The 13,620-nt window shown below is 44.3% G+C and overlaps 1 protein-coding gene across 9 annotated transcripts in view; it reads left to right on the top strand.

The window, feature by feature from the left end:
• lrba (LPS-responsive vesicle trafficking, beach and anchor containing) overlaps positions 1 to 13,620 on the top strand; it is a 139,011-nt gene that overhangs the window by 95,502 nt on the left and 29,889 nt on the right. For all 9 annotated transcript variants that reach the window (XM_078793753.1, XM_058091546.2, XM_058091549.2 and 6 more), the window contains 5 exons: positions 602 to 717; positions 786 to 898; positions 3,916 to 4,056; positions 5,374 to 5,493; positions 8,865 to 9,017. In XM_078793753.1, coding sequence (XP_078649879.1) covers positions 602 to 717; positions 786 to 898; positions 3,916 to 4,056; positions 5,374 to 5,493; positions 8,865 to 9,017 — 643 coding nt within the window. The remainder of the gene's footprint in view (positions 1 to 601; positions 718 to 785; positions 899 to 3,915; positions 4,057 to 5,373; positions 5,494 to 8,864; positions 9,018 to 13,620) is intronic.

Genomic DNA, 13,620 nt, shown 5'->3' on the forward strand with positions numbered 1-13,620 from the left:
ACGTTGAAGTGCTTTAGCACTCTTATGTTCAATAAAAAACCCTTCATGTGCACAACAGCCATTTATTCCATCATTCCACTTTGTTTTAATTGGATACTTGTTTTAATTGTACTTGTACTGCAGTGTGTGTGTGGCTGTGCACACGCGCGCATGTGGTCCAATTTATTGCAGGGTTTGTCTTCTTAACGAGGGAGGCTGGCTATATTTTCCATATGATGACAGTGTGCTGGAGGTCACGGAGCCTCAGGTCCTCCTTTTGTCCGAATGCTTGCAATAAAATCCCACAGAAAGCCGGCATCAACGTCTCCCGTGCAAACACGCCCCCTAGTGCCTGCCGGTGTTGTATGGGGAGATGTCGATGATGCAATCTCACTAGGAGCTTTTAATGTGATGCTTTGACATCCTGGGCGTCCAAGATGATCTGGAATTTGGGGAGAAGTGACAGCATTATGAAGTGGAATCAAATCTTAAGTGGAGAATTGAAAAGCTGCAATTCCAACGCAACTGCGAAGATGTGACGTCGCCAAGCAGAAATAAATGCATGGAGTGCATCACAGCACATCGTAGCAATCTGTGGCTATGACTGATGGTTTTCTTGTAGGCGTATCTCTCTGGCCACGCCAAAGCAGCTGTTCAAGGCCTCCAACATGACTCAGCGTTGGCAACGTCGTGAAATCTCCAACTTTGAGTATCTCATCTTTCTCAACACCATCTCCGGTGAGGACCCGCCCTTTTTTCCAGCATTCCTTCTTATTCCGGCCGTCATCACCTCCCCCTCCTTGCAGGTAGGACCTTTAACGACCTGAACCAGTACCCGGTCTTCCCCTGGGTCATCACCAACTATGAAGCGGATGAACTTGACCTAACGCTGCCCAGCAACTTCAGAGATCTGTCCAAGGTAAGATGCTCCACTCCTGGCCCCTTGGCTTTTCCTCACTTGGTGGACTTTGGTGTTTTATTTAACTAGACAACGGAGTGATATATACAATATATATTTTTATTCTATTGAAAAAGATATATTTTTTCATTTTTCCACAAATAATGGTGGTAAAATAAATCCTATATATGAATATATTATCTTTGACAGCAGTCTTTAAACGACACGTTATACTATACTATGCTACTTTTTGTAGTATGTAGTATTTCAATGTATTTGTTCACATGGGATGTATCCTTTTCTTTTCAGTTCTTATATGGAATTTGGAGTAGATGTGAGGCTTTTTTTCTTATTCATAGTAATCCCATAAATATACTATTACCAAAAAAAACAAACTTCAAACTTAAGCTTTATTTTGTTTGCTTTACAATAAAATAAGCTTACATTTCCCATTTGAGAAGAATCGATGTTAAATAATCGAACCAATGGGGCAAATAAAAACAGCTTAGGAAAACATGGTACACAGGAACCCTGGGAGGGATTGGACATTTTTGCAGTAGTACCCGAAAAACAAATCTTGGTGGGGTGTGCTGAGTTTCTGAGGCTCCCGATGTGATCATCAGTCGGGTGGTGGATGATGTAACACTGAACATCATCCTGCTGCCGCTGTGGCCCATCGTGACCCCCCCGGGTCTTATCATAAACTCTAACCTGGAGCTGACATCACCTCCCCTCCCCCATTAGCACCACCACCAGTCCCGATAGCATAGCTTAGCATATCTTTCCATTTGGCAAATGTTCTTTTCCGAGAAGAACAACAATGATGTTGCTGGTGCTGCTTTACTCACAGCGGCCTTGTCCGCATCACCTAATGGCATATTGATGTTTTAACCACGCGTGGTCCCTATGTTTACCCCCCCAGGCGCCCCCCAGACAAGCTTTTCCACTGTTCCAATTGAACCTTTTACACCCCCCCCCCAAAGGAAAAAAAAAACAAAACCGCCACACTTTTGAATCACTCATACTTGATCCAACATCTTCGACCCAAACGCAAACAAAGAATACTTCATTTCTGGTTTTCATAGCACATTCCCCAAAATAGAAGACATTTCCAGTCATCAAAAACAGAGCTTAGACTAGCATTTTTGCAGCAGATTCCTAAAAACAGCAGAGGCCTCATGGAGATCGTTGACTAGCATTTTTCCAGTAGTTCCTCAAAAACAGCTCCTGTCAAATAAAAGATCTTTGATCGGCCTAATTCCAGTAGGTCGGCTGCTCCTTTTAGAGGATCTTTGAATCGTGTTTTCCAGGTAGGTCTTCAAACAGCAGTGCACACTCGTAGTGTTATGCAACAGAAAATTTCACGTTTCCAGCATTCCTTTTCATTTCATTCTCCTCTGATGTTTCCAGCAGTTAAAAGGAAAAAAAGCAAACTGAACAGAAGAAAGAACATCTTTGACTCTGAATTGAGAGGGGGCCGGACACAGAGCTATAGGCAATAACGATAACAGCACCACATGCACATGTTAGCTTGCTGTAAGAAGAGCAAAGGGTGAGAAATTAGAAATGTAAACAAGAAGGTTAAAAAAGAAAGCAAGAAGTACCAGTAAGTAGTAGTACCTCTTGGATTGACTTGAAATGATTTGTCTTTAGGGACGTCATGCAAGCAGACTAATCCAAGGTGTGTTTGCAGGTGTCTGTGGCTTTCCAGCGGCGTAACACAGCGTTTGTCTGGTTAATTCCGGGCTCTAATTAGAAGCAGAAGATTGGCTCGTTTATCAGGACGCTCTTGCTCTTGACTTATTGGCCCAATTTGTACTTCACATCTCTCCTGCGCTACATATGCTGCATGCTGCACACACCCGCCCTTGGAATCATTAACCACATTGTGCACACCAGCGGCCCTCACGTGCACTCTCGCCGCAGTCCCACCCCCTCGCCCCCTTCGGTGTGTCACTGTGGCGCTTTCACTATTTCTTATTTTATATGCCTCCTTCAGCCTTTTCTTTTTTTAATGAGTTGGCTGTTATTAGGGTTATAAATCAGACCAATGGGTGTGATGTATAATTCACCGTGTGTACTCACCCTCCACCTCCGCCGCCACCCCTGCCCCCAGCAGCCCCCCGAGGAAGCCACAGTGTATCACTGTCAAGGCAGAGCTGCACACTGCGGCACTGTGTAAATCCACACGCGGGAGTGCTGTGGGCAAAAATAACAAGCAAATATGCACACTTTGCGCACACATAACAAGTGCAAACACACACAGTAAAAGCAGCCAATTACACACTCCCAACAGTAACAGCAGCAGCAATACAATACATCAATACACAAGCACCAGTCCCGCAGTGACAGGCGGCCTATGATATGAAAGAGATCCTATTGATCTACACCCCGCCAGGCCCTCAAAAGCCCATCATTCCATTACCATTGATCCACTGTCTGGGGGAGCGCGGGCGCGGGTGGGGGTGGGGGTGTGAGAAGACAGAATGAGGCGCAGCCAACAGAGGACTCATAAAAATCGAAGAAGCCTGATAGTGATATCTGTAAATGAGGATTTAAATAACCGGCCATAGACAAAAGGCTGCTGTTTCTTTCCCAGACGGATGGAAATGTGATGTGCTTCACGTCTGGTGGCGTGACTTAACTTTATCATCATTTATCATCATCAGAGAAAACAGGAAGGACGAGAAACTGTCCACTCTAAAGCAAACCGCATTTCCTAACTTTATATATCGATTTGGTAGTTGTGTTTTATTCAAAAGAACGTTCCATTTATCTCAAATATTTGTTCTTCATTCTCTCTGTTTAAGTGTGTATTTATCAGAGACAGCCTCACATTTTATGGTATTTTGTTGTGTTGTGAAGTCGTGTGTTTTGGTTTCACTAGGTAACAACAACTACAGCATCCTGCTTTGTATGGAATTGGTCGTATTTGTTATATAGAAATATCCAACAAATATACATCAATATCAAACCACAAGCTCGTCTTGCAGAAGTTATTTAGTCGCTTTCTTAAAATCTTTTCAATCTCTCCACAGCCCGTTGGCGCTCTGAACCCTAAGCGGGCCGCCTTCTTCTCGGACCGCTACGACTCGTGGGACGACGACCAGGTGCCCAAGTTCCACTACGGCACCCACTACTCCACCTCCAGCTTCACGCTCATGTGGCTGCTGCGCATCGTAAGTGGCGTTTGAAGGCAGCATTAGCATTGCGTTGCTTTCTAACAGCGCTGTGGTGTTGCTTGTGCACACAATATTGTCTTTGTCAAGTGGACACCATCAATCTAGCCATACGGCCCTCGGGGGAGCGGGAGGTTACTAAGTTTCTCTTTCCAATGAGCAGCGTTGTATTTTTTGTCTTGTGTTATTTGGCCGGTAGCTCACAGTGTCGGCGAGTCCCAGCGGAGCGACCTCATTGATCCGAGGGCATCATTAGCAGGCTTATTCTAAGACCGCTTTACCACATAAGCTCACCTTAAAACTCGCAAATGCATTTTATCGATACAGGAAGCACAAGCTGAAGCCTTTCCTCCGAGTCGTATAAATGATATGTTGGTGTTGTCGTATCAGTGAGTCCCAGTATATAGTGGTCGTTTCACTCGGGTGCTGTTGGGTGTATGCTATTGATCTCTGCTAACAAGATTATACATGATTAGAAATGCTTTATTGGCTTTAGGAGCTCACTGGGATTACTGCTGTTGCATGTTTGCATCCATTTCCATGCACTAAAGTACACCACAGTGCATCGTGCTTCAGTACAGAGTCTGTCTTCTTCCAAATATATACTCTATTAGGCAATATATATTTTATACAGCTGTAATAAATGTCTGTCCAAATGTCAGAATTTGTGTAGGCGAGAGGCTTTAAATACGAGACGTGACGTGTGTAGAAACATATCAAACAATCAAAGGTGTGTATTTAGTTAGTCAGTGGCTGATGCAGAAGCTACACTGTCCAAGCTGGACATAATTGGCGTCCTGATGAAACGACATCATATCATGTATCATATCAAGCACTGAAATATCATCGCTGAAAAATTCTATGCTCTGTATCGTTCCATTTGTTGCCTAACTGCATCACAACCACCTCAACTCGGTGAGTTATTGCAGCCACTAGGTGTCGGCAAAAAACAACTCCACTTTAGCTTGTAGACAGCACGTGTTCAATTACTGTATGTGTGTGTACATACGTGTGTGTGTGTGTGTGTGTGTGTGTATGTGTATATATACTACGTATATATATATATAAGACTACAGTATAGTCACATCTTATACATACAGTGTGAGGTTTTGTGGTGCACGAGTCTGGATCCCAGGATGCAGAGGCGAAACGAGTGCGAGAAGAACAGTGTTTATTGTTTATTGCTCCTCTTTAGTTCAAAAACAGAAAAGGACGATGCACCAGGAAGCAAAGGGCATCGTAGAGAAACTGTGCCAAAACAATAGACAATGGACGCTTGAGTAGAGGTGTTGAAAGCATATATTTTTTATTCTACAGGAGCCCTTCACAACGTTCTTCCTCAACTTCCAAGGAGGGAAGTTCGACCACGCTGACCGTACCTTCTCCTCAGTGTCTCGAGCCTGGAGGAACTGCCAGAGAGACACATCTGATGTCAAGGTACAGTAGATAATCCTTCATTGGTGCAATAATAAGGGAGGTGGAAGTTGAACTAGTCTAAGACTGAATACAGTAGAACCGGAGTCTTTGGAGAACAGCTGGAAGTTCATATAGTCAGCAGACCTCACCTGAACCAGAGTCCTAAGTGTTCCAGACATCTACATCTGACAATGAAAGTCTTGGTGAATCACAATCCTGGTATTGAATTCAGTTCAACTTTATTTATATGTTAAATCACAACAGCGGGTATCTCATGGCACTTTATACAAGAATGTCACATTTGAAGACCGACAACCAACTGAAAGTCCACATGAGCAAAACTCCCTTTGGGGAAGAAACCTTGGACAGAACCCAGGCTCTGTGGGGCAGCCCTTTATCTGAAAAAAATAGAATATACAGCATGTACAAAAATACCAAATATATACATAGTATATACAAAAATACCAAATAAAAACACAATAAGTACACAAATAGAATAGAGGGAAAGATGGTAGATCAGGTCAGAAGTCTTCACGGAACATTTCTGATACATAAAAAGCCCAATCAGGTCTAGAGGTCTCAAGATCAGGTCTCAAGATCAGTTCTAACTATGCTTCACCTGATAGGTTGACTTTTTCTTCTTCACTCATACACAAATACGCAGACCCCGGTCTCACAGTCTGTTAGCATGAACGGCTTGTGGGGTTGTGATTCTGACTTGGAGATAATGGTGATCCAAGTCATGAAGCGAGGGGGGGGGGGGGCTTCTTTTGAGAGTCAGTTTGCCTTTAGAAGTTTTTAGTTAGGATACTGAAGTCCTGATGGACTATTCCATTAGTCAAGGTAGAGCAGGAATAGAAAGATGGGTAAGGGAATGCCCAGTCGCTACCAATCAGCATCCAGTCCAAAGCTTCCTGGTCCTGTGATCAAAGCGGGGCGACTAATCCTCATCTGTCTCCGATTCAGCAGGCTTAGAACTGGACTCCAATCCTTTCCCCGCCGGGCCCCCGAACAAGGCCGGTCAGCCTGGTCTATGGTGGCAGCGTGCTTTTAACGGCTCCCCTCCAGCTCAGCCTCGCTATGTCAAAGCTCAGGTGTCTTGGTGCTAGTATTTGTTTTTGTTTTTTTGCACTTCATTGTGCTCGAGTCCCCCTCCCCCCCGATAAAACATATGGATTGTGTTACAGCGTTGATTGCAAAGGGCCCTCGTTTGCTGCCTCGGTCTAGACCCGTCAAAGCGGATCAAACCAGGAGGACTCAGATCAAAACAACAAGGAAATCTGGACCACATCACTTTTTTTGTTTCCACGTCCAGCTGGAATGGTTTTGGTGTGTGCATATTTTTTCAATGCAAATCAGTGGACTTTTTCCCGCTTGAACGCTCTCATTCATTTGGTAAAAGAGGAATTAGCGAGGAGATGTTTCAATTTGCTATGCTAAGCACACCATTTAGCTTTTAGCATTACAGCCTGCCTGAGGCCAAAAGCCCTGGTGGTGGTGTTTTTTTTCTAAAGAATTGGGTGATAATAGGCTACAACACCCATATTGAATGGCTTTCTAGCCTGGCTGACGCTATCCTGACCCCCCCTGCCCCCCCTACTCCCCAGTCTCTTGACCCCAAGCCTCGGCCTGGAGGCATCAGGGAGGTTAGAGGTAGAAACAGTGGAAGTGTAGCAAGGGGTGGCGGCGGGGGACCCGGAGCGAGGGGGCCAGGGACCGGTGACCCATGACAGGACAGGATTTGGGATCAGAGGGTCTGGCCTCTGACCGGCCCAGCAGAGGGGCCACTGCACATTGTGCTGCATGCAAGGCAGGTTTGTGGAGCCACGCAAATCCCTCAAGCTTCTTGCTCGTGTACGTGTGTGCGTGCATGTGTGCGTGTGCACAACAGTCACCCCCCAACCCCCCAACCCCCCAGGGCTAGGGACTCTCGTTAAGAGCACGACCTTTTAGTTAGAGGTCAGCTCCTACGCAGCCAGCAGATTTCAGAAGTGAGGAGGTTGTGTGTTTTTTTAAGCGCCGCTTTTGCTTGCTCATTTGCTTTGCTGTTTTCGCTGCCTTGATGAGCGCCTGCCAAGGAAGCCATGTTTGTGTTTCTTTATTCAACTGATGTTTGCTTTCTTTACTTCTGCTCGGGCACCGCCTCTTTGGTTTCTTCTTCTAGCTGATATTTAGTCCTTATTTCCTTTTCTGTGCACAAGCTACATGATATACTGAATGAAGTATCAGTAATACGCGCAGAGAAGGGAACGTTTTTCATTGTGACATCGCAGTAAAATGCCAGCAAAAAGTCAAAGAAAAAGCATGCTACGTAGTAATATTCCAATTGTATTGGTTTGGGTTTGGATTGGATGGATTTCCTCATAGGACATCATGGAATGATGGGTCATGGAAATAGTCCATTCCAGGGTCAGACTGTGGCCATCCTAAAACTCTAAATCTTTAGTGTCTCGTTGGGTCATGCTGAGGATCTTTCCACAAAGTCTTCCTGCATCCAAGCTCCAAGCTTATGGAGCTCCACCATCCCAAGAAAGCTTCTTAGCTTTAGCCATCAGGAGGGCTGGCCGTGTCAATGCCTGACAGAAAATGACCATTTGGAGCAGATTTTGGCTTTTATGGCCTGTGGTCTTCTACTTTTGATTGGGCAGAAAAACAACTTATTTGGGCACTTGGGCACTATGATGACAGCGATGATGATGATGCGAGGTTGAGAAAAAAGGAGATGGTGCAGACTGCGGCTGTACGAGGAAGCTGAGGGGTTGGGTTCAGTGATGGGAGGAGGGAGGAGGTGGAACATGAGCAGCACACGCAAGTACAATAACGTAGCAATCGCATGGAGATCATCCATCGTTAGCACCCTGTACATCACACCATGTGTGCAACATACGATGCACGCAACCGCTCTCAGCCAGGCGTGGCAGGCGGCGCTTAAACTTGCATCTTGCACAACCGTGGGACCGACATGCTCCTTGGCTGCTTTTGCCACGCACACTCTACGTTTTCAGAAAAATGTGGCGGTATGCAGCCTGAAAAGATGCAGGGCGGGTTGTGACCCCTGCTTTAATCATCCACAAAGTGAAAGTTGCCATCAAAAACACGGCATTATGCTACGAGTTAGGCTTTTGTAACAACAAGAGCCGCTTCGTCTGCCGTGATTACCGGATGACTCGTTATCATCAGAACATAAGAGTGGAAAGAATTGTCATTCCCTTGTGGTCTGGATGCTTTTATCCAAAGAAAAATAGTTTTTTTTGTTGTTTTTTTCAGTTTTCTCGACTGGTTGTCAAGCGTTCTGTTTTTAAACAGGGCCTGCACTGACAGGTTGAACGTTTGACGCAGGAATGAAGATGTCACCTTCTAGCATGTCCTGTCGCTGTGCTGTCCATGTGCAGGAGCTGATCCCAGAGTTCTACTACCTCCCTGAGATGTTTGCCAACGCCAACACCTACAACCTGGGCGTGATGGAGGATGGCACCGTGGTCTCCGACGTGGAGCTGCCACCCTGGGCCAAGACCCCCGAGGAGTTTGTGCGACTCAATCGGCAGGTACGTCTCGCACTCCCGTCCACCACCAACGTGAGGTTTCCTTTTTTAGTGGAGGGGAAATCATGCAAATGAATTTAGTTTGTTAATCAGATACAAATGTTTTTCCTTCCTCCACATGCACTCACGTTTCCAGGTTTTTATTAGGCCAAAAATGCAGGAATTGTACTTTCTACCTTGAAAAATGTACTTTTGTTTTTGTGGAGAGAATAAGCTTAGATAGTGTCTGTCTAGGTCGTGCAGTCATTGTCAACATTCATGGCTTTTTTTCTTTGTGCAAGTATGACACATGCGTAAAAGACAAATCGATTCAGCTTTGGTAGAGATCAGATGACAGGAAATTGTTAAATTTAACATGATAGGTGGGTTTTTCCGACATACTGTACCAGATTTGAACAGCATTTGGGCAAATGCAGTAGGTAATGTACGTATCAATGGTTGGAGCTGATCCAAAAAAGACCTTGGCGGAGGTCTTGGTCTCTTTGTTTGTTGATACACCAACTCCTGAAGTGTTGCATGCAAAAGGGTGAAAATGTGTCAAAACGTGTACCAGCACTGTGTTGCCTGTGCGGATATCCTTATGAAAAACACACCGCATGGTAAATGGACATGAGGGTGAAGTAGTGGTAGAAGTAGTGGTACGGATACGGGGGTGGACAAGCCTGCACTGGTGACAGATAGCTGGCATTTGAGGGTGTCAGCTGGCACCAGAGGAGAAGGATGAGTATGGAGCTTGAAGAGAAGCTAAAAGTGAAAGACTTAATGGGTCGTTTGGCTCGCTTTGGATGCCGGGTTCCCGCTAATGGCTTTGCCGCACTCTTGGATTAGACAGCGGGAGGGGTGGAAGAACACACACACACACACACACACACTACACAGACACGCACACTCCCACTGTCTCCACTCATGGGTTATGAGCCCAAGATGATTAACAGCTAATTAAAGTCCAATCTGGAAAAGCCATTAAAAGCCTCTCAGAGTAACACATCACACACGGCGTGGCGCTGCCGTCCCGCCGCGGTGCCAAGCAGCAGCTTGTTTTTGTAGCCGCGAGTCGCTTACTGCACAGCAATAAAAGTAATCCACCTTAAGTTATTACAGTTATTACCATGGCAACAGGTACAGTGCGCACACACTCCCATCACGTAAGACTACACCGTGGATAGTAGATTTCCTACCGCGTATCTTCCTACTAACTGGAATGTATACTGACAGTTTGAGGTTGAAAGGTATCCAACCCTCATCAGCAGCCCCACTGTGCGTCCACCCGACATTGACTGTTCGGACTTTGTGTTTGGCCGCTGCCCAGTGTTGACAATCCCTGCTTTAGAGTAGTCAGTGTAAGGGTTGTACAGCAGCATGTATTCTATTCCATATTTGTGTGGTGCCTACTTTCTAGTGTTATGCACTGAGGCTGCACGAGTGCTGCCAGCGCTATGAGGGGAAACGTACTGTGGCATTTTGAAAGAGAGCATGAGCGCCTCCCTTAGGAAAGACTTTTGATAACAATCGGCCTCAGACAGCATGTTGCACGCTGCGGAGATCAGGGGGCTGCTTGTTTTGTTTTCTCAGCAGAGGGCTTGACATGGAGGTTAAGAACTTGATCCCATGTTGGTCAGATAACTCCACATCTCTGACATGGTGTGATTTATGAGAACATTGCTGCTCTGCTAAGCATTGCAATCATGGCAGCTCATTTTCATTGAATGTTTTGGGGGTTTTTGATAAGCGGCTACTTCCTCGTAGAGAAAGGGGCGGTACTATTATGATTCTGTGGGGGTGGGGACTTGTATTCACGCCATGCTGACTGTGAAAGTGAAAATCAATGGCCACATCTGCATTGTTATCCAGATTGCCACCACAGTGTAATATTGTATCTCCTTTCTTGTCCCATGCACCACCCCTCTACATAGTTAGGGTCTGACCGCAAGAGCTGCTTTTGTTTCCGAGAGGGAAATTAGGAAGCTTTCTTGTCTGAAGCACTCAAGTTCTACACATCCCAATTGGCTGCTCCATACATCACGTTTGCTTCCTTTCAGTCATCTTTGCGCTTGTCCTGTTGCTGCTGACAGGCCAGCAAACCACTCTTACGCACACGCATGCACACACACACACACACACACACACACACACACGCACATACACTGCAGAAACTGCAGCATTTTTCCACTTTTACAAAGCATGTGTTCACTCTCAGACGTGAGCTTGAAGTGTCTTTGGAGGGAAACACTTTGCTGGCGTTGAATGGGTGCAGACAAGTGAGTGACAGCTTAGACGTGGACACACAGGAGCTTTACCGCATGCTCAACTCACTCACTGCGGGCCACCACCACCCTGGGAGAGGGAAGGGTCCAGGTAGCAGACAATCAAACCGTTGACGACATAGAAGGACAAATCGCAGCACACATTAAACATTCAAAAACTATTAATAATTAATAGTTCCAGTATTGTAATAAAATAACATTTACAGTAATATAATGATGAATTTCTATGTATTTTAATGTGTTGTAAAAGAAAAATGAAATTACATTGAGTTTGCAATTTGGATGAAATGTTTTATGACTATTGCCCTGTTTTATGTATTTTCATTTGTACATTTCATGAAGGAAAGGTGCATTGTGGCCAATCCCTAATAATAATAATGCTTCCCGAATGTTCCTAAATAGGCTGTTTTACTCACAAACGTTTAGAATTTAAAACTACTATCATAAATAAACAAATCTTATTTGGAGCTGACACTGTAATCCAAACAGTGTTTGTGGCCGAGTTAATATATATATAAGAGCTAATATGCTAATAAAAAAGAAAAATAGTAATACGCTAAAATATGCTAGTTGACTGTGTTGTTTTAAATAATGGCCCATCGTTCCAAAAATAATACCCCTTTACATAAAATTTGATGTAATTATGATTGTGGTTGCACATTAAATCGTTTATCACAAAGAAACTTCCCCTACTTATTATTGATAAAAACGTATGTCTATCTGCGATCAAAGGTGATTAATTTGAGTTAACTATGGACAAAAAATGTGATTAACTGCGATCAAATATTTTAATCCAATGACAGCCTTAATAATTATATATTATTGATATTTTGGCATCTTCGGCATCATGAAACATTTGGCAACATTTGGCCTGTGAACATTCTCGTCCATCCAGGTCTTTGTATCCCCTGGCTATGCAATCTATGGCAAGTGGGCTGTTCAGGTTGTCTTAAAAGACATTTCACCTCTCATCCAAGAACGTTTCATCAGTTCACGCTGAAAGACTAGGTGGGACACACAGCTGTCTGACTAGATAGGGCACTTCTAGTCTGAGAACCTGGTGCAAGATCCAATGTACGTGTTTGTCCTGTAAAGGAGGAGGATGATCCTGTACATGCAACATGAGTGACCTTCGCCTGTTTACTAAGATGAAATCTGAGACAAAGGTGTCTTTCCAGCTGTATGTGAGTGACGGGAAGAAAAGCTCTGACTTGTTTGCCACAAGGGTTGGGCGATATATTCTATGTAGCGCTATAGATTATTCCAATGATAAGGAAATGACTTCTAGAGGTATAAATCATAACGTAAACAAGCCGAGTTGATGATGCCCTGGCGGATATATAAGATGAATGAAATGCCGTCATGGTGAGGAGAAGGAACGTTGGTGTGTGGAAGTATTTACACAGGAGACCGCTCAGTCCTGGCACCAACTCATTCTAAACACTGATGTCCATATCAGCCAAGCCTAGGTCTATCCTTTTATATGGTCATATGGTGATACGTCCTAAAGATATCCTGATATATGCTAAGGTCCATATCAGCCAAGCCTAGTTCTATCCTTTTATATGGTCATATGGTGATACGTCCTAAAGATATCCTGACATACGCTTAGGTCCATATCAGCCAAGCCTAGTTCTATCCTTTTATATGGTCATATGGTGATACGTCCTAAAGATATCCTGACATACGCTAAGGTCCATATCAGCCAAGCCTAGGTCTATCCTTTTATATGGTGATACGTCCTAAAGATATCCTGATATATGCTAAGGTCCATATCAGCCAAGCCTAGTTCTATCCTTTTATATGGTGATACGTCCTAAAGATATCCTGACATACGCTTAGGTCCATATCAGCCAAGCCTAGTTCTATCCTTTTATATGGTCATATGGTGATACGTCCTAAAGATATCCTGACATACGCTAAGGTCCATATCAGCCAAGCCTAGTTCTATCCTTTTATATGGTCATATGGTGATACGTCCTAAAGATATCCTGATATATGCTAAGGTCCATATCAGCCAAGCCTAGTTCTATCCTTTTATATGGTGATACGTCCTAAAGATATCCTGACATACGCTAAGGTCCATATCAGCCAAGCCTAGTTCTATCCTTTTATATGGTCATATGGTGATACGTCCTAAAGATATCCTGATATATGCTAAGGTCCATATCAGCCAAGCCTAGTTCTATCCTTTTATATGGTGATACGTCCTAAAGATATCCTGACATACGCTTAGGTCCATATCAGCCAAGCCTAGTTCTATCCTTTTATATGGTCATATGGTGATACGTCCTAAAGATATCCTGACATACGCTAAGGTCCATATCAGCCAAGCCTAGGTC

This window comes from Doryrhamphus excisus, linkage group LG9 (genome assembly GCF_037039965.1).
Source record: "Doryrhamphus excisus strain RoL-2023G ecotype Guam linkage group LG9, RoL_Dexc_Guam_v1.1, whole genome shotgun sequence".
NCBI classification, from domain to species: domain Eukaryota; kingdom Metazoa; phylum Chordata; class Actinopteri; order Syngnathiformes; family Syngnathidae; genus Doryrhamphus; species Doryrhamphus excisus.